Genomic DNA, 18,778 nt, shown 5'->3' with positions numbered 1-18,778 from the left:
TATACCAATTAGGAATGAGGGCGGTGATTAGATGGCCATGATGGAATGGGACCAGGTTGGGGATTTAGTTATTTAAAAATATCTATATTTTACCTTTATTTAACTAGGCAAGTCAGTAAAGAACACATTCTTATTTTTAATGACAGCCTAGTGGATTAACTGCCTTGTTCAGGGGCAGAACGATAGATTTGTTTTTATCTTGTCAGCTCGGGGATTTGAACTTGCAACCTTTCAGTTACTGGTCCAACGCTTCAACCACTAGGCTAACACCCCTACTCTTACAATAAGTGCCATGTTTTTTTTTTTATGACCACAGAGAGTCAGGACACCTGTTTAATGTCCCAGCCGAAACGAGGCACCCTACACAGGTCAATAAATATCCCCTTCACTGCCCTGGGGCAGAGTGAAGAGTGCACGCTACTGGCCCTCCAACAGTAATACAAACTAAATTAAATGAGTTCTTGCTATAAAATCAATAAGGTTTTGTATGTTTTATTCTATATGTTTTTGGACAATTGGTTTGGTAATATTTGCCAGTAATATAAGTTTAGCATAAAACCAGTTTCTGAGAAGGCTGACGATAAATATGTATTGTGACAACAATGTCACACATTAATCTACAGAAGCTGTTAGTCATATATTTCTATTTGTTTCCATAGCGATGCAGTAGAATATTACTTGTCTATTTTGTCAGAGGTCCATCAAATCTAGGATCAAAGTAAACAAATACTCCTCAGATGATAATTGTACAGTAGAAATAAATCATGCTGCAATAAACACGTTATAGGTCGTATTCAGTGTCAATGCCCTCCATCGTGACTGGTGTAGGCCAACACAGGAGAAATAACGTTTCTTGTCCGAAAATGTCTTCAAGTACTTACATTTCCAAGCCAACAATAGGCTACAATAATAGAAGCAGGAAAGCATTTTCTCAAATGGGAGAATAGCCTACTGTAGTATGTCAATTGCACTCCAGAGTCTCACAGTTAGGCAATAGAAGTACATCTCTCTCTGAACACTGAACATCCCATTCCTCAATCTTCCCATCCCTTTCTCAGTCTAACGCTATGTGGTTCCCATGCTGGGGAGAGGAGGAGGACAGGACGTTCATCATCACACTGTGAGCGATAGCTGTGACAGTCCCCGAGCCCTTGGAGCTATTCTGCATGCTGATGATGTTCCCACTGGTCTGCTCCAGCTCTGCCTCCGCCTTGCGGAAGAAGCCCCTCATGCTGGACTGGAAGTTGTTGGTGACGAAGCAGTAGACGATGGGGTCCATGCAGCTGTTCAGGCTGCTGAGGGTGACAGTGACGTGGTAGACAATGATGTGGTGGGGCATGTCGGGGTAGAAGTACACCAGCACCTGCCTGATGTGGAACGGGGTGAAGCAGATGGTGAAGATGACCAGGACAGTGGTGAGGAGCTGCACGGCCCGCACGCGCCTCTCTCTGCTCTGCTGCATCAGACTGGAGTTGGATAGGGCACACATGATGCGCACGGTGAACACCACAATGACGACCAAGGGGAGGAAGAACTCGAAGACGGTCAGGACGAAGAGCTTGGAGACGCAGCAGCCCGCGTGTCGGAACGCCGTGGTGAGGAAGGAGTAGGTGACCACGATAGCGAAGAGCCAGATGAAAATGCACACCCCCTTGGCCATGTTAGGGTTCCTCCACTTCCTAGAGGCCTCAGCCTGTACTATGGCCAGGTATCTGTCCACGCATATACTGGTGAGGAAGAGGATGCTGCAGTACATGTTGACAAAGTAGCTGAATATATGCACGTAGGAGCAGTTGAGGCACTTTCCGCCACTGTAATAGAGAATGATACGTGTGGGCAGGGAGAGGTTAACCAGTAGGTCTGTGACAGCCAGATTGATGGTGTAGATGACTGAGGTTGTCTTGGGCTTGGTGCGGAAGCAGAACACGTACAGGGCCAGGGTGTTGAGAACCATTCCCACCATGAAGATGAGTGTGTTGACCACCACCAGACAGATCCACAGGCTGTAGAAGTCATTGTAGAGACCCTCGTCTAGATGGGCCAGGCGGTGCATGTACGGCTCTCTGCTCACATTGGTGTTGCCGGCGGAGGTCGCCATGGGCATCACTGTTGAGGTTGAGTTATCCAGTGACATCCCAGTATAGGCAGGCTCCATGGTTCTGTGGTTGGCCCCACGGCCTGAAAAAAAAAACAAAAAAACAATATGGAGTTAAGTGGGTTCATTTTTCAGATCAACACAACTAGCCCACACCTATTTATCATGGCATTTTTAGTTGAGGAATTCTGAACCATACACTGAACGTTCAGGAAAATATGATTGGAAATCTAAACATAAACCAATATCATAATCATGTTGTAATAATGTTTAGATGGTGTGATATTCTCTAAAGACTGAATCTACAAAACATGAACAAAATATCAGCCCCCTGCTGACACAATTATATTCCATTCATTGTTGTTGTATTACTTGATGAGGTGATCCAAATAAATACTCTGACTTGATACTGGATGGGAAAAGTCTGTCGGACATTATACAGCCAATTCCATTGGATCATGAGGACGTCAGTGTGTATGCAGTCCAGGTCAGCATCCCAAATTGCACCCTATTCCTTATATAGAGCAGTAGGTTTGACCAAAATCCTGGCCAGAAGTAGTGCACTATATAGGGAATAGGGTGCAATTTGAGACACAACCCAGATAAAGTAACCACGTATGTTTGTGTGTACATATCAGGTAGGGAGATCTTTCCTGAGGATCTGGAGTCTCATGAGAACAGGCATCCTCTGTTACCTAAACACTTATTCAACTTTGACCTGGGCCCTGGACTCTAGCCACCAATGTCACTACTTCTCCACCATCCACTCCCATTGTGGTACGGTCACAGTGTTTGTTTCTGTTGGCATCAACCCCATTAACGAGCCAATTACAAGGGCATCTGAGCTATTCCATTCATTTCAAGTGTTTATTTACCAACTAGAAATCCATTCGTTTTCTCAGACATGGGAATCAGAGACGGGTGTAATTTATTTGTCTATTTAACAGTGAAGGTGGGCTTTTAGACAGAAAAATAAGCAAACGTATGCTACATAATATACACTAGCAATAGGAACAGGACTGACATAGGAAATACAGCTGTATAGAGAATTGCAAATGATTCATATTCAGTTTTCCGGCAAAGTGAACTTCTTCAAAGAGAATCAGCACAGAGAGCAATAGAGAGTAGAACAGATGCTATGATTTCAAGATGTCAGACATAATTCTTGTGGGGCTTTTGGTATTTGCAGTGTCATCATAGTATATTATTATGCATTTCAGCCCTCCTTTTTTTGAGATTGGGACCTTATGAAATCAACCAACACAGAGTTATCTGATAACTTCCTTTAAAGGGATATCTGACACGCCTGCTCCAGCTCTCCCTCCCTGGTGCTCGAGAACGCCAGGCTGCCCAGTGTTACGCACTGCGCACAACGTCTACTCCAGCATCGGTTCTTACAGATATCATGCAATAAATATTACTTTTAAACAAACCCACCTATTTCAACATCTGACCTCTCTACAAGGTTAAAAGTGAGTCTAAATTAGTGTCATTGTATACAAGACAATACGTTGTAGACAATCCCCTGTCTTAAGTACCTGTTGTGAAGAGCTACTTAGTCTCACTTTGTATAACACCAAGTAGACCGTAGTGCGTTTGGAATAGTCGGACACAACACACACAACACACACACAGATAGATGGCCTCTGTATCCTCAATCCCCTTCCCACAGCCTGCAATGAACCATATTAGGGCAGAGAGAAGAGGCGAGGGACTGGCAAAGCAGGGAGATCGTGGGGAAGTCAACTGAGTGGAAAGGAATAGAAACAGCCAGGCTGCTCAGGCGTGTTAACTTAGAGCAGAAACTGACTGATCACACTGGCATCTGGAATTCTTTAAAGAAATTCTCACCAGCTATGTGATGTACACTGAGTATACAACACACCCCTCCCCTTTTGCCCTCAGGAACGCCTCGATTCGTTGGGGCATGGACTCTACAATGTGTCAAATACATTCCACAGGGACGCTGGCCCATGTTGACTCCAATGCTTCCCACAGTTGTGTTAAGTTGGCTGGATGTCCTTTGGGTGGTGGACCATTCTTGATACACACAGGAAACTGTTGAGCATGAAAAACCCAGCAGCGTTACAGTTCTTGAAACAAACCGGTGTGCCTGCCACCTACTACCATACCCTGTTCAAAGGCACTTAAATATTTTGTCTTGTGTATACAGTTGCCCATTCACCTTCTGAATGGCACACATACACAATCCATGTCTCAATTGTCTCATGGCTTAAAAATCCTTCTTTAACCTGGCTCCTCCCCTTCATCTACACTGATTGAAGTGGATTTAATAAGTGACATCAATAAGGGATCATAGCTTTCATCTAGATTCACCTGGTCAGTCTGTGTCATGGAAAGACCAGGGGTTCTGAATGTTTTGTATTCTCAGTGTATACGGTGCATTCGGAAAGTATTCAGACCCCTTGACTTTTTCCAAATGTTATGTTACAACCTAATTCTAAAATGGATTAAATTGTTTTTTCCTTCATCAATCTACACACAATGCCCCATAATGACAAAGCAAAAACAGGTTTTTGAAAATCTATTAAAAATAGCAAAACTGAAATATCACATTTACATAACTATTCAGACCCTTTACTCAGTACTTTGTTCAAGCACCTTGGCAGTGATTACAGCCTGAAGGATTCTTGGGTATGATGCTACAAGCTTGGCACATCTGTATTTGATCTCTGCAGATCCTCTCAAGCTCTGTCAGGTTGGATGGGGAGCGTCGCTGCATATATATTTTCAGGTCTCCAGAGATGTTCGATTGGGTTCAAGTCCGGGCTCTGGCTGGGCCACTTAAGGACATTCAGAGGCTTGTCCTGAAGCCACTTCTGTGTTGTCTTGGCTGTGTGCTTAGGGTCGTTGTCCTGTTGGAAGGTGAACCTTCGCCCCAGTCTGAGTTCCTGAGCGCTCTGGAGTAGGTTTTCATCAAGGATCTTTCTATACTTTGCTCCATTCATCTTTCCCTCGATCCTGACTAGTCTCCCAGTCCCTGCAGCTGAAAAACATCCCCACAGCATGATGCTGCAACCACCATGCTTCACCGTAAGGATGGTGCCAGGTTCCGCCAAACGTGACGTTTGGCATTCAGGCCAAAGAGTTCCATATTGGTTTCATCAGACCAGAGAATCTTGTTTTTCATGGTCTGAGAGTCTTTTTTTATTTGTATTTTTTATTTATCCGTTATTTTACCAGGTAAGTTGACTGAGAACACATTCTCATTTACAGCAATGACCTGGGGAATAGTTAGGGGAGAGGAGGGGGATGAATGAGTTTGCCTTTTGGCTGTCATGTACCCTTTACTGAAGAGTGGCTTCCGTCTGGCCACTCTACCATAAAGGCTTGTTTGGTGGAGTGCTGCAGAAATGGTTGTCCTTCTGGAAGGTTCTCCCATCTCTACAGAACTCTGGAGCTCTGTCAGAGTTACCATCGGGTTCTTGGTCACCTCCCTGACCAAGGCCCTTCTCCACCGATTGCTTAGTTTGGCCGGGCGACCAGCTCTAGAAAGAGTCTTGGAGGTTCCAAACTTCTTCCATTTAAAAATGATGGAGGCCACTGTGTTCTTAGGGACCTTCAATGCTGCAGAATTAGATTTGTGCCTCGACACAATCCTGTTTCGGAGCTCTACGGACAATTCCTTCGACCTCATGGCTTAGTTTTTGCTCTGACATGCACTGTCAACTGTGGGACCTTATATAAACAGATGTATGCCTTTCCAAATCATGTCCAATCAATTGAATTTACCACAGCTGGACTCCAATCAAGTTGTAGACACATCTTAAGGATGATCAATGGAAACAGGATGCATCTGAGCTCAATTTCTAGTCTCATAGCAAAGGGTCTGAATACTTATGTAAATAAGATATTTTAATAATTTATTTTCGTACATTTAAAGAAATCAGTTTTTGCTTTGTCATTATGGGGTATTGTGTGTAGATTGATTTGGCAAAACATTTATTTAATCTATTTTAGAATAAGGCTAAAACGTAACAAAATGTAGGAAAAGTCAAGGGGTCTGAATAGTTTCCAATTGCACTGTATATATATGCATCATAGCGAGATAATATTTGACTACTACATTTACATTGAAGAACAATTTAGAACATCCAAGCTAATGAGTATAACATGCTCAGTTGAGGGCATAATTAAATGAATAATGTAATTTATCAAAAGCAACGAGAGCACTGTGGCCACAGGCTGCCTACAGCACATTGTAAAGAGACATGCAAAAAATACATGGGATTGCATGACTATTTTAATTTCAATATCCCTGCATATTATCCAGTCCACAAGGCCAAGTTAATCATCATTAGTAGTAATATGTGTTACAGAGGGTGTAATTTACAGGAAATGCGATATCAAACGGCTCTCTGAGGAGATTACAGAGATAAATGGTTTCTTGCTCTGCCAGTTACTACACATTCATTGACAAACTTCTGCTGACACTTGTCTCACACTGTGTTTCCAGCCTCAGCAGCAACTCCCAAGTTGATCAACCACAAACATAATAGTGATGTATTGTTGATATTTAAAAAACAATCAATAGTCAAATCAAAAACAACATATATATATAGCGGTCTGATATTTCACCACAAGCAGACATATTTAGACACAAACAGACATGTTTTAAATGTAACCTTTATTTAACTAGGCAAGTCAGTTAAGAACAAATTCTTATTTACAATGACGGCCTACCAGGGAACAGTGGGTTAACTGCCTTGTTCATGGGCAGAATGACAGATTTTTACCTTGTTGGCCTACCAGGGAACAGTGGGTTAACTGCCTTGTTCAGGGGCAGAATTTTTACCTTGTCGGCCTACAGGGATGGGTTAACTGCCTACCTTGTCAGCTCAGGGATTCCATCCAGCAATCTTTCGGTTACTGGCCCAACGCTCTAACCACTAGGCTACCTGTCGCCCCAAGGCCTATAGTAGATACAGTAGATATGTCTACAAACAACCATTTTTATTAAAGTGACAACATTGATTCAACCAGTGTTACCCAGTGGCAAGGACATAAGTAATGATTAAGTTATGATAGTGACTTTATAAGATGATCGTCAGAGGACTGCCTTTTAACTTAAAGGAACAGTGCCGTTAAACCAGATTTTCCTGTTTTAAATAATAATATTTCAACACAGTGACCTTTTTATGCGAGTATGCACAATATATTATATATAGAGAATTGTCCTTTTCCTACACCCACATGATCAGACTGATCATTTATATGGCCAAAAGAGGCTCAGGGAACTAAATGATAAAAAATATATTTTGGAATTATTTTATTAAATAAACACACAGGGACTTATTAGACATACAGTAATGATTAAAAAATACAATTAAAAAGATTGCAGGGGGGCTTTAAAAGTTTAAAGGATGTCATGTCCTGATATAGAGACAGCAAACTAAGTTCAGTCCCAACAGATCAGAAAAACCTTGTGCAAATAAATATCCCTGTGTGAGTTCTGAACATGTCTTGTTTCAGGCAGGATGTAGAATCACATGGGTGAAATCCCACGATGTAGCCCTAATCTACATAAACACCATATAAGGCAATAGCCTCTAACCATTTAAGTGTCAGTAACAAGCAGAGTTTGTTACATAAAGTGAATCTTACTAAGTGTTGCAAAAAACATCCATCATCATCAGTCAACAATATTGCACTGATACGTCTCAGTCAGAAAGAACTCACATCGTTTCCAAGAAAGAATAAATAAACAAAGAAAAACAATCGTCCCTACTTACCTCAACGCCTAGAGAAGAGTGAGGAGATCAATAAATCTCTTGGCCAGTTTGAGGTTACGTCTTGGTCCCCTTGAGGTTAGTAGAGAGACCAGGGCCTCCTCAGTCCAGAACCTCACTGCCCCTAAGGCTTCCTAGTTTCTGCCTCTACTGTGTCAACGCCTCATTTCACTGTTTACCTCTGGTCCTCTGCTCCCCAGCATACGGCTCTGCACTCTTCCCATATCTAAACATTTAAAAGGAAACCTTACAGTTCTGTCTCTCTGTGCCTTAGCCTCCCTGTCTGCTCTTCCGCTCAGCATCACACTAACTAATCCGGTCCCCGGTCTTTTAGCTGAGGATACTTAGAGAGGAAGTCTTCCTGAGTTTACATGAACTGTGACATCACTAAACAAGGACTCTCTGTACCACAGACTGTTTCCTAAATGGCACCCTGTTCCATTTATAGTGCACTACTTTTGACCAGGGGGCACTATAGTGTGCTATAAAGGGAATAGGGTGCCATTTGGGAAGCGAATACAGTCTTGTGGAATATCCCGGAATTTATTCCTGTGAGACTGAAAAAAAAGTAACTTTTTCACAAAAAAGTATTTTTCACAAAAGCTGATTTCAGAGGTTTCATACAAATGAGAAAAATCAAGTGGCATCCTCCTATAACAGCCATGAGGAACATATGACTGCATTTCAACTCAAGATCTGGGATCTCTTTAAAACACACATTCCATTATTTACATCAATACAAACATTAAGTTAGCAAGGACAACCAAAGTGAATCATAACAAAGATCATTTGAAGTGAGAAGTTAGTTTGATGATTCCACTTAACACTTCTAGACTGGAAAACATAATTTCAGTACAGTACCACTCAGGGACAGACTGGGGAACACCGGTCCATTTTTCCCTCGAGGTCTCAATTATTAGCCAGAATAATAATAATTTGGCGGAAAAAGCCCAATTCAGACAGGCCCACCGGGCTAAAGATGGATGACCCATCTGGCATTTGCCATAACTGTCCTATGGCCAGTCTGTCTCTGGTACCAGCTAAGTAATGACCCATGAGTGAACCTCTTCTAGACACATTCATCTTCCAGAATGAGTCTCAACTTTTTCCACATTTCCTGTTAGGGACCTCATTTCTCTTGCACTGTCAGTACTCTGTTATCACACAAAAAGTATTGATGTTCAGCAGAATGAGCTGAAAAGTCTATTGCTGTGAGCTGTGCTGACTCATTTTGAGGTATCAAACCAGTTGCATTATTGAAACGGTCAAAATAATGTATTTACTAAAGTATTATGTAACAACATGCTAATACAACTCTGTTACTGGTTTAATTACAGTGTTATTACACAGGTAAAATAGCAACACAAGAGTTACCTATCTTCCCAGGGTGTTTACTATGAACTGTCTGTGGGCATTGGAGATCACCATCCTAATACAGTCCTAGTCAACTCTTCTCGTCCCAGCCCCCTAAACATTGTGTCACCATGACAAAGCCCAGGGAGCTGTGTTTCATTGAATGGTCCCTCCTGAAAATGAGCAGGAACCAAACACAGCACATCGCCCCCCACTACCAAAAAAGGACCCCTACTCTGCTGGACCTGAGTTAAGGTGTATATATTGGACTGGATCTACAGACCTGAGTTAAGGTATACATACTGGACTGGATCTACAGACCTGAGTTAAGGTGTATATACTGGACTGGATCTACAGACCTGAGTTAAGGTGTATATACTGGACTGGATCTACAGACCTGAGTTAAGGTGTATATACTGGACTGGATCTACAGACCTGAGTTAAGGTATACATACTGGACTGGATCTACAGACCTGAGTTAAGGTGTATATACTGGACTGGATCTACAGACCTAAGTTAAGGTGTATATACTGGACTGGATCTACAGACCTGAGTTAAGGTGTATATACTGGACTGGATCTAAAGCAGGCAACTCTACTTCTGACGTGGAATTAGAACTCTGTTGCCTGCAATGTCCAAGAGACGCTGGTTGAATGTTTGTTTCATTCCAGTCCAAGTGGTTCGGACTGGACATCATGAATTGAACGTTTGAGGACATTCTAAGTGTTGTTTAGACAGACCCTTCGCTGCAGGATGACTTCATATTCATGTAGGCTCCTGTGATCTTTCAATAAACTAAGTAAGTGATGGGAGAACGGTAAAACAAACTCGTACATTAAACATCTCATACCACACCAGTGAGACAGACTGTTGGGCTGTAGGGCGAGTATGGAGGCAGTTGTATTTTCTGGTGCTGGATCAAAATGAACCCCAAGGGCCCTAGAAGCAATACCTTAACATTAGGCAACAAGTGTCATGGTTAACTGAACAGTTGTGAGACTGGTTGAGGTCAGAAAATAAATATGTAATTTTGGCATTTATATGAACTAAGGGGGTAGAGACAATTTCCACATGTCATTAATCATCTCAGTCATTAACCCACTTGAAACCAGGAGGGACTTTCACTCAATGGAAACGTCCTGTTATAGAAAACCATGTGAAAAGGAAGGAAAACTGGGTATCATCCCATTGAACCCATTGCACAAAAAAATGACAATGGAAAAATACTCCATCTTCTTCTTCTGCCTATGTCAGTTCAGACCCAGTCGGAGGGTTCTGCTTTCTGTCAGAGCTAGAGTTGCAAAATTCCGGGAACTTTCAATAAATTCCCTGGTTTTCCCGAAAACCCAGTTAGAGGATTTCTGAAATCAGGAGGGAATAATCAATAAATTCCCTGGTTTTCCCGAAAACCCAGTTAGAGGATTTCTGAAATCAGGAGGGAATCAAGAAATTCAGAATCTTCCAACTAGGTATTCTGGACAATCTGGGAATTTATTCTTCGTTACCAGAATTGTGCAACCCTAAGAGCGATGCTGTAAAAGCTACAGGCTACAAAGACAACTTTGAAATGCGTGTGGATATTCTCCTCCAGGCTGCTGTGTGCGCCGTGCAGAGGAAGTGAGTGAATTAAAACACAAAATATGACAGTAATGTAAGTAAACACACCTCCCCTGCATTACTCACACACATTAGAGCTGCTCCCAAATGGCACCCAATCCCTATATACTGTAGTACTCTGACACCATACTCCCTACTGTATATAGTGCACTACATTTGACCACTACCCATAGGGCTCTGGTCAAATTTAGTGCACTACATAGGGAATAGGGTGCCATTTGGGACAATACCCTCCAGCTGAACCAATGGGAACCATATGATATACAGGACAGATGATTTCTGGTGCTGCTGAATGGGAGAGGAAAATTAAAGTCTGAGGAGCTTCAGGATGTTATCAGGACCTTTCTAACAGCTTGTCTAAAGGGGGTCTGTTTCATTTGCCAGGGATTAAGTAAGGGGGATGTTGGTGTTGTAGGCTAAAGTTGGCAAATATTCAAGGTTGATCACAGCCATCATCTCTGAATAGACTGAGTAACAGAACAAGGTTGAACACAGCCATCATTTCTGAATAGACTGAGTAACAGAACAAGGTTGAACACAGCCATCATCTCTGAATAGACTGAGAAACAGAACAAGGTTTGAACACAGCTATCATCTCTGAATAGACTGAGAAACAGAACAAGGTTGAACACACAGCCATCATCTCTGAATAGACTGAGAAACAGAACAAGGTTGAACACAGCCATCATTTCTGAATAGACTGAGTAACAGAACAAGGTTGAACACAGCCATCATCTCTGAATAGACTGAGTAACAGAAAAAGGTTGAACACAGCCATCATTTCTGAATAGACTGAGAAACAGAACAAGGTTGAACACAGCCATCATCTCTGAATAGACTGAGAAACAGAACAAGGTTGAACACACAGCCATCATCTCTGAATAGACTGAGTAACAGAACAAGGTTGAACACAGCCATCATTTCTGAATAGACTGAGAAACAGAACAAGGTTGAACACACAGCCATCATCTCTGAATAGACTGAGAAACAGAACAAGGTTGAACACAGCCATCATTTCTGAATAGACTGAGAAACAGAACAAGGTTGAACACAGCCATCATTTCTGAATAGACTGAGTAACAGAACAAGGTTGTACACAGCCATCATCTTTGAATAGACTGAGTAACAGAACAAGGTTGAACACACAGCCATCGTCTCTGAATAGACTGAGTAACAGAACCAGGTTGAACACAGGCATCACCTCTGAATAGCACAGAGTTATAGAACAAGGTCTTAATATAGGCCTACTGTATATAATGTTAATTTGGCTTATATTTCACACACCACACACAGACACTGGTACTGTAGATGTAAACGCACGCACACTCTCTTTTGCTCCATCTCCCCACCGTTCTTCTTGAGAGAAGACAAAAACTGACTCCAAACTTCAATTCATTGCAATCAGGGATTACAATCTCCTGTCTCGCTCCACTTCCCTAAACAACTGATAACGACGGTGCCAAATATGATTTAGCAGCCAGCCGCTGAGGCTTGGCGTCAGACAGCTGCAGGGTAATCACTAATGTGAATAATTAGAGACGTTGTGTGCGTCCCAAAAATGGAACCCTACTCCCTATATAGTGCTGGTCAAAAAGTGAGCTATATAGGGAATAGGATGCCATGTGGGAGGCAGCTGTTGTCGTCACCCCTTCCCACGTCCCCACGTCTCCTCTCCTCTGCATTCACAGAGACATGTCTCTAGGGCCCTTAGTCACTAAATTAATAAACATACACTACCGGTCAAACGTTTTATAACATCTACTCATTCAAGAGTTTTTCTTTATTTTTACTATTTTCTACATTGTAGAATAATAGTGAAGACATTAAAACTATGAAGTAACACACATGGAATCATGTAGTAACCAAAAAAGTGTTAAACAAAATCTAAATATATTTGATATTTTAGATTCTTCAAAGTAGCTACCCTTCGCCTTGACAGCTTTGCACACTCTTGGCATTCTCTCAACCAGCTTCATGAGGTAGTCACCTGGAATGAATGTCAATTAACAGTTCATTTGTGGAATTTCTTTCCTTTCTTTCATTCTTGAGCCAATCAGTTGTGTTGTGACAAGGTAGGGGGGTATACAGAAGATAGCCCTATTTGGTAACAGATCAAGTCCATATTATGGCAAGAACAGCTCAAATAAGCAAAGAGAAACGACAGTCCATCATTACTTTAAGACATGAAGATCAGTCAATATGGAAAATTTCAAGAACTTTTCTCAACATCAACTCTTCAGAGGAGACTGTGTGAATCAGGCCTTCATGGTCGAAATCCTGCAAAGAAACCACTACCAAAGGACACAAATAATAAGAAGAGACTTGCTTGGGCCAAGAAACACAAGCAACGGACATTAGACCGGTGGAAATGTATCCTTTGGTCTGGAGTCCAAATTGGAGATTTTTGGTCTTTGTGAGACGCGGTGTGGGTGAACGCATGTGTATGATCTCTGCATGTGTATTTCCCAACATACAGCATGGAGGAGGAGGTGTGATGGTGTGGGGTGCTTTGCTGGTGACACTGTCTGTGATTTATTTAGAACTCAAGGCACACTTAACCGTCATGGCTACCACAGCATTCTGCAGTGATACGCCATCACATCTGGTTTGGGCTTATCGGAACTATCATTTGATTTTCAACAGGACAATGACCCAAAACACACCTCCAGGCTGTGTAAGCGCTATTTTACCAAGAAGGAGAGTGATGGAGGGCTACATCAGATGACCTGGCCTCCACAATCCACGACCTCAACCAAATTGAGATGGTTTGGGATGAGTCGGACCTGGAAAAGCAGCCAACAAGTGCTCAGCATATGTGGGAACTCCTTCAAGACGGTTGGAAAAGCAATCCAGGTGAAGCTGGTTAAGAGAATGCCAAGAGCATGCAAAGATGTCATCAAGGGAAAGGGTGGCTATTTGAAGAATTTGTTTAACACTTTTAAGACTTTTTTGGTTACTACATGATTTCATATGTGTTATTTCATAGTTTTGATATCTTCACTGTTATTCTACAATGTAGAAAATAGTAAAATAAAGAAAAACCCTTGAATGAGTAGGTGTTCTAGAACTTTTGACCGGTAGTGCAGCTATATAGTGTCTGCTGGGGAAACGAGCCAAGTGCAGTCACTGCAAGGTACCTGTATCCTTCTCAATTCATTTGGAAAGGAGATATACAGTTTTGGTCTTCACGTTTAAGACGGAATGCAGATGTACTTTTTGTGAGTGCAAATACACTGTACTCTTATTAAAAAGGCAAATTGCCAATTACTCAAATCCTACACATTTTACTGTATGTGAAACTGCATGCAACTTTATGCGGTCTGCAACAGAACAAATCGTCACTCCTGTTCTAATCTAAAACCCTATCAGCCGCGGAACATCTTGCAGACTCGGGATCTGAGCAGCGTCACATTGTATGTCGGGGACAGGAAGTAGAATTACCTGTAGCCATTTCAGGAAGTCTTCCTTCTACAGAAGCCATTCATCACACACTCTCTCTGATTGGATGATTCTGGCACCCTCATCATCTCAGGACTTATTGCTAGGAATGGCAACGTGTTTGTCCAGAAACAACAGACGAGAGATTAGAAAACATCAACACATGCTGCGGAATAGAATTCTACTTGACAAATGTTGCCACGTTACGAAGTAATAGACAAGCACACCGAGATGGGAGCTTTTTTGTGTGCAAGTTTTGTTTTTTCATATGAACTTCCTAGTAACTGCCAAGAGGTGGCCCTCTTTCCTGTGTTTCAACTGTGGAGCAAAAACCTCAGAGTCTCAGGGTAAAGCAGAGGGAAGTGAGAAATACATGATTGGTAGTAACAACATGAAGTCAAATAGGACATCACTCACATAAATAGAGAAATATATTTACTTGTCCATGTAGTTCTGTCGGCAACATAATAATGACCCAATTAATGGAATAAAGTCAAGAATCAACAGCTGCCATTTTCGTATCTATACATATCCCTCTATACGTACCCAAGTAAAACAAGATGACAAAATATTGAGGCTTGAGTGGCATAAATACACATAAATCTTACAAACACACATGTACTGGTTGTGTACATTTTCTGAGAAACTGGCACTTTTTGAAAATTGCACTTGTCAGACATGTTTCAATAAGGCATATTCTAATATTCACTAACTAAATTGATTGTTTCTATAACAAGTGTGTTATCTTTAAAGTCGCAATCAGCAGTTGAAACAATCCCCACCCCTGGTTCAGTAAAAAGCTGAGGGATGGGACTGGAGAAATGGAATCACTTTCAAATTCGTGGACAGAGATATGGATGCAACGATTGACCATCCATGATTAAAAACAAGTATAGTTTTAACCATGTTTTGAGGCTATATAGTGTCTGTTTACATTTGATTTGTTTACAAATATTGGAGTAAAACAATCCTATATTTTGGTTTGTGATGGGGAGCGACAGTCGAACTAAGCTGGTGAGGCATTTATAAGTTATGTTCCTCAAGAATCGATGGGTACATATCATTAATGTATGAGTCCAAAAATGGATGTAGCAAATGCTGATGGCCCCTTTAAGGTGCTTCCATAAAGTAGCATACAGTACATTTCTAGCTCTATTTGTCTTTCCTATAAAAGGCTGGTCTGGTATATATTCCCCTGAGGAGGTCATTCAGGTCCACCTCCCGCTGACCCCTCTCTGTAGTGAAGTACATAGTAGTCGTGGACGTACATGAGCACGGCGATTGGCTGGCCAATGATGAGAGAGAGCCATACGGCTGCGTTGCCATAGTTACCTCGGAGAAAACGCGCCACAAACCAGGCCAGCGGAAGCTGTAAGCCAAGGACTCCATTTAGTGAGTAAACAAACACAACATTCATTTTAATGAGTGAAAAACACCACCAGTAAATTATTTCAGACAATAAACTTTATAATTTATATTTTAATTTCTCGGTTCTAAGATCTCACCTGAGCCATCATGCCCATAAAAGCCCATGGCCTCAACATCTTCAGTGGAACACTGACCAGGTACTGTGAAGACAACATCAGCAACATTAAGTTTTAGTTTTCAAGAACAGTTTTCAACACAGTCATCTCCTTTATCCACAGTGAACAGGAAAATAAGGTTTCCACTCCAGACAGCTAACCTATGGAATGACACCTGAGGTAACAGACAGGTAGCTAACCTATGGAATGACACCTGAGGTAACAGTCAGGTAGCTAACCTATGGAATGACACCTGAGGTAACAGACAGACAGCTAACCTATGGAATGACACCTGAGGTAACAGACAGACAGCTAACCTATGGAATGACACCTGAGGTAACAGACAGACAGCTAACCTACGAAATGACACCTGAGGTAACAGACAGATAGCTAACCTATGGAATGACACCTGAGGTAACAGACAGACAGCTAACCTACGGAATGACACCTGAGGTAACAGACAGACAGCTAACCTATGGAATGACACCTGAGGTAACAGACAGACAGCTAACCTACGGAATGACACCTGAGGTAACAGACAGATAGCTAACCTATGGAATGACACCTGAGGTAACAGACAGATAGCTAACCTATGGAATGACACCTGAGGTAACAGACAGACAGCTAACCTACGGAATGACACCTGAGGTAACAGACAGATAGCTAACCTATGGAATGACACCTGAGGTAACAGACAGACAGCTAACCTATGGAATGACACCTGAGATAACAGACAGATAGCTAACCTATGGAATGACACCTGAGGTAACAGACAGACAGCTAACCTATGGAATGACACCTGAGGTAACAGACAGATAGCTAACCTATGGAATGACACCTGAGGTAACAGACAGACAGCTAACCTACGGAATGACACCTGAGGTAACAGACAGACAGCTAACCTACGGAATGACACCTGAGGTAACAGACAGACAGCTAACCTATGGAATGACACCTGAGGTAACAGACAGACAGCTAACCTATGGAATGACACCTGAGGTAACTGTCACGACTTCTATCGAAGTCGTTGCCTCTCCTTGTTCGGGCGGTGCTCGTGGGTCGAAGTCACCTGTATTCTAGCCATCATTGATCCATTTTTCATTTTCCATTGGTTTTGTATTGTCTTCCCACACACCTGTTTTCAATCCCACTCATTACCTGTTGTGTATTTAACCCTCTGTTTCCCCTCATGTCTTTGTCAGAGATTGTTTTATTGTCAGTGTAGTTTTATGTTGTATAGGTGCGCGTTGGGTCCTCGTACCCATGTTTGTTTATGTCTGTACATTTTAGTGTTATGGAGCATGTTATGTGGTCAATTATTTAAAAAGACTCAATTTACACTCCATTTTCACTCTCCTGCGCCTGACTTCTCTGCCACCTATACACACACGATGCTGACAGTAACAGACAGACAGGTAACCTATGGAATGACACCTGAGGTAACAGACAGACAACTAACCTATGGAATGACACCTGAAGTAACAGACAGACAGCTAACCTATGGAATGACACCTGAGGTAACAGACAGACAGCTAACCTATGGAATGACACCTGAGGTAACAGACAGACAGCTAACCTATGGAATGACACCTGAGGTAACAGACAGACAGCTAACCTATGGAATGACACCTGAGGTAACAGACAGACAGCTAACCTACGGAATGACACCTGAGGTAACAGATAGACAGCTAACCTACGGAATGACACCTGAGGTAACAGACAGACAGCTAACCTATGGAATGACACCTAGTTTGTACAGGAGATAAAGGTATCTGAGGTAACAGACAGATAGCTAACCTACGGAACGACACCTGAGGTAACAGACAGACAGCTAACCTATGGAATGACACCTAGTTTGTGCAGGAAATAAAGGTATCTGAGGTAACAGACAGACAGCTAACCTACGGAATGACACCTGAGGTAACAGACAGACAGCTAACCTACGGAATGACACCTGAGGTAACAGACAGACAGCTAACCTATGGAATGACACCTGAGGTAACAGACAGACAGCTAACCTATGGAATGACACCTGAGGTAACTGTCACGACTTCTATCGAAGTCGTTGCCTCTCCTTGTTCGGGCGGTGCTCGTGGGTCGAAGTCACCTGTATTCTAGCCATCATTGATCCATTTTTCATTTTCCATTGGTTTTGTATTGTCTTCCCACACACCTGTTTTCAATCCCACTCATTACCTGTTGTGTATTTAACCCTCTGTTTCCCCTCATGTCTTTGTCAGAGATTGTTTTATTGTCAGTGTAGTTTTATGTTGTATAGGTGCGCGTTGGGTCCTCGTACCCATGTTTGTTTATGTCTGTACATTTTAGTGTTATGGAGCATGTTATGTGGTCAATTATTTAAAAAGACTCAATTTACACTCCATTTTCACTCTCCTGCGCCTGACTTCTCTGCCACCTATACACACACGATGCTGACAGTAACAGACAGACAGGTAACCTATGGAATGACACCTGAGGTAACAGACAGACAACTAACCTATGGAATGACACCTGAAGTAACAGACAGACAGCTAACCTATGGAATGACACCTGAGGTAACAGACAGACAGCTAACCTATGGAATGACACCTGAGGTAACAGACAGACAGCTAACCTATGGAATGACACCTGAGGTAACAGACAGACAGCTAACCTATGGAATGACACCTGAGGTAACAGACAGACAGCTAACCTACGGAATGACACCTGAGGTAACAGATAGACAGCTAACCTACGGAATGACACCTGAGGTAACAGACAGACAGCTAACCTATGGAATGACACCTAGTTTGTACAGGAGATAAAGGTATCTGAGGTAACAGACAGATAGCTAACCTACGGAACGACACCTGAGGTAACAGACAGACAGCTAACCTATGGAATGACACCTAGTTTGTGCAGGAAATAAAGGTATCTGAGGTAACAGACAGACAGCTAACCTATGGAATGACACCTAGTTTGTACAGGAAATAAAGGTATCTGAGGTAAACAGACAGGTAGCT

General features: G+C 42.2%; 2 protein-coding genes across 2 annotated transcripts in view; both read right to left on the bottom strand.

Annotated features, from left to right (window-relative positions):
* Nucleotides 1-594: 594 nt before the first annotated feature.
* On the bottom strand, nt 595-2,155 carry LOC139376156 (G-protein coupled receptor 20-like). The gene has a single exon (XM_071118406.1). The coding sequence runs from the start codon at nt 2,153-2,155 to the stop codon at nt 1,055-1,057; it is 1,101 nt and encodes a 366-aa protein (XP_070974507.1). The 3' UTR covers nt 595-1,054.
* A 12,518-nt stretch (nt 2,156-14,673) lies between these two features.
* The window catches only part of LOC139376131 (diacylglycerol O-acyltransferase 1-like), a 36,917-nt gene continuing 32,812 nt past the window's right edge, over nt 14,674-18,778 (bottom strand). Inside the window, exons 16-17 of the mRNA XM_071118354.1 lie at nt 15,759-15,821; nt 14,674-15,622 (exon numbers count right to left, since the gene is read on the bottom strand). Coding sequence (XP_070974455.1) covers nt 15,458-15,622; nt 15,759-15,821 — 228 coding nt within the window. The 3' untranslated portion in view covers nt 14,674-15,457. The remainder of the gene's footprint in view (nt 15,623-15,758; nt 15,822-18,778) is intronic.

Source organism: Oncorhynchus clarkii, chromosome 2, assembly GCF_045791955.1.
Source record: "Oncorhynchus clarkii lewisi isolate Uvic-CL-2024 chromosome 2, UVic_Ocla_1.0, whole genome shotgun sequence".
Taxonomy (NCBI): Eukaryota; Metazoa; Chordata; class Actinopteri; order Salmoniformes; family Salmonidae; genus Oncorhynchus; species Oncorhynchus clarkii.
This window is presented reverse-complemented; position numbering and strand designations above follow the sequence as displayed.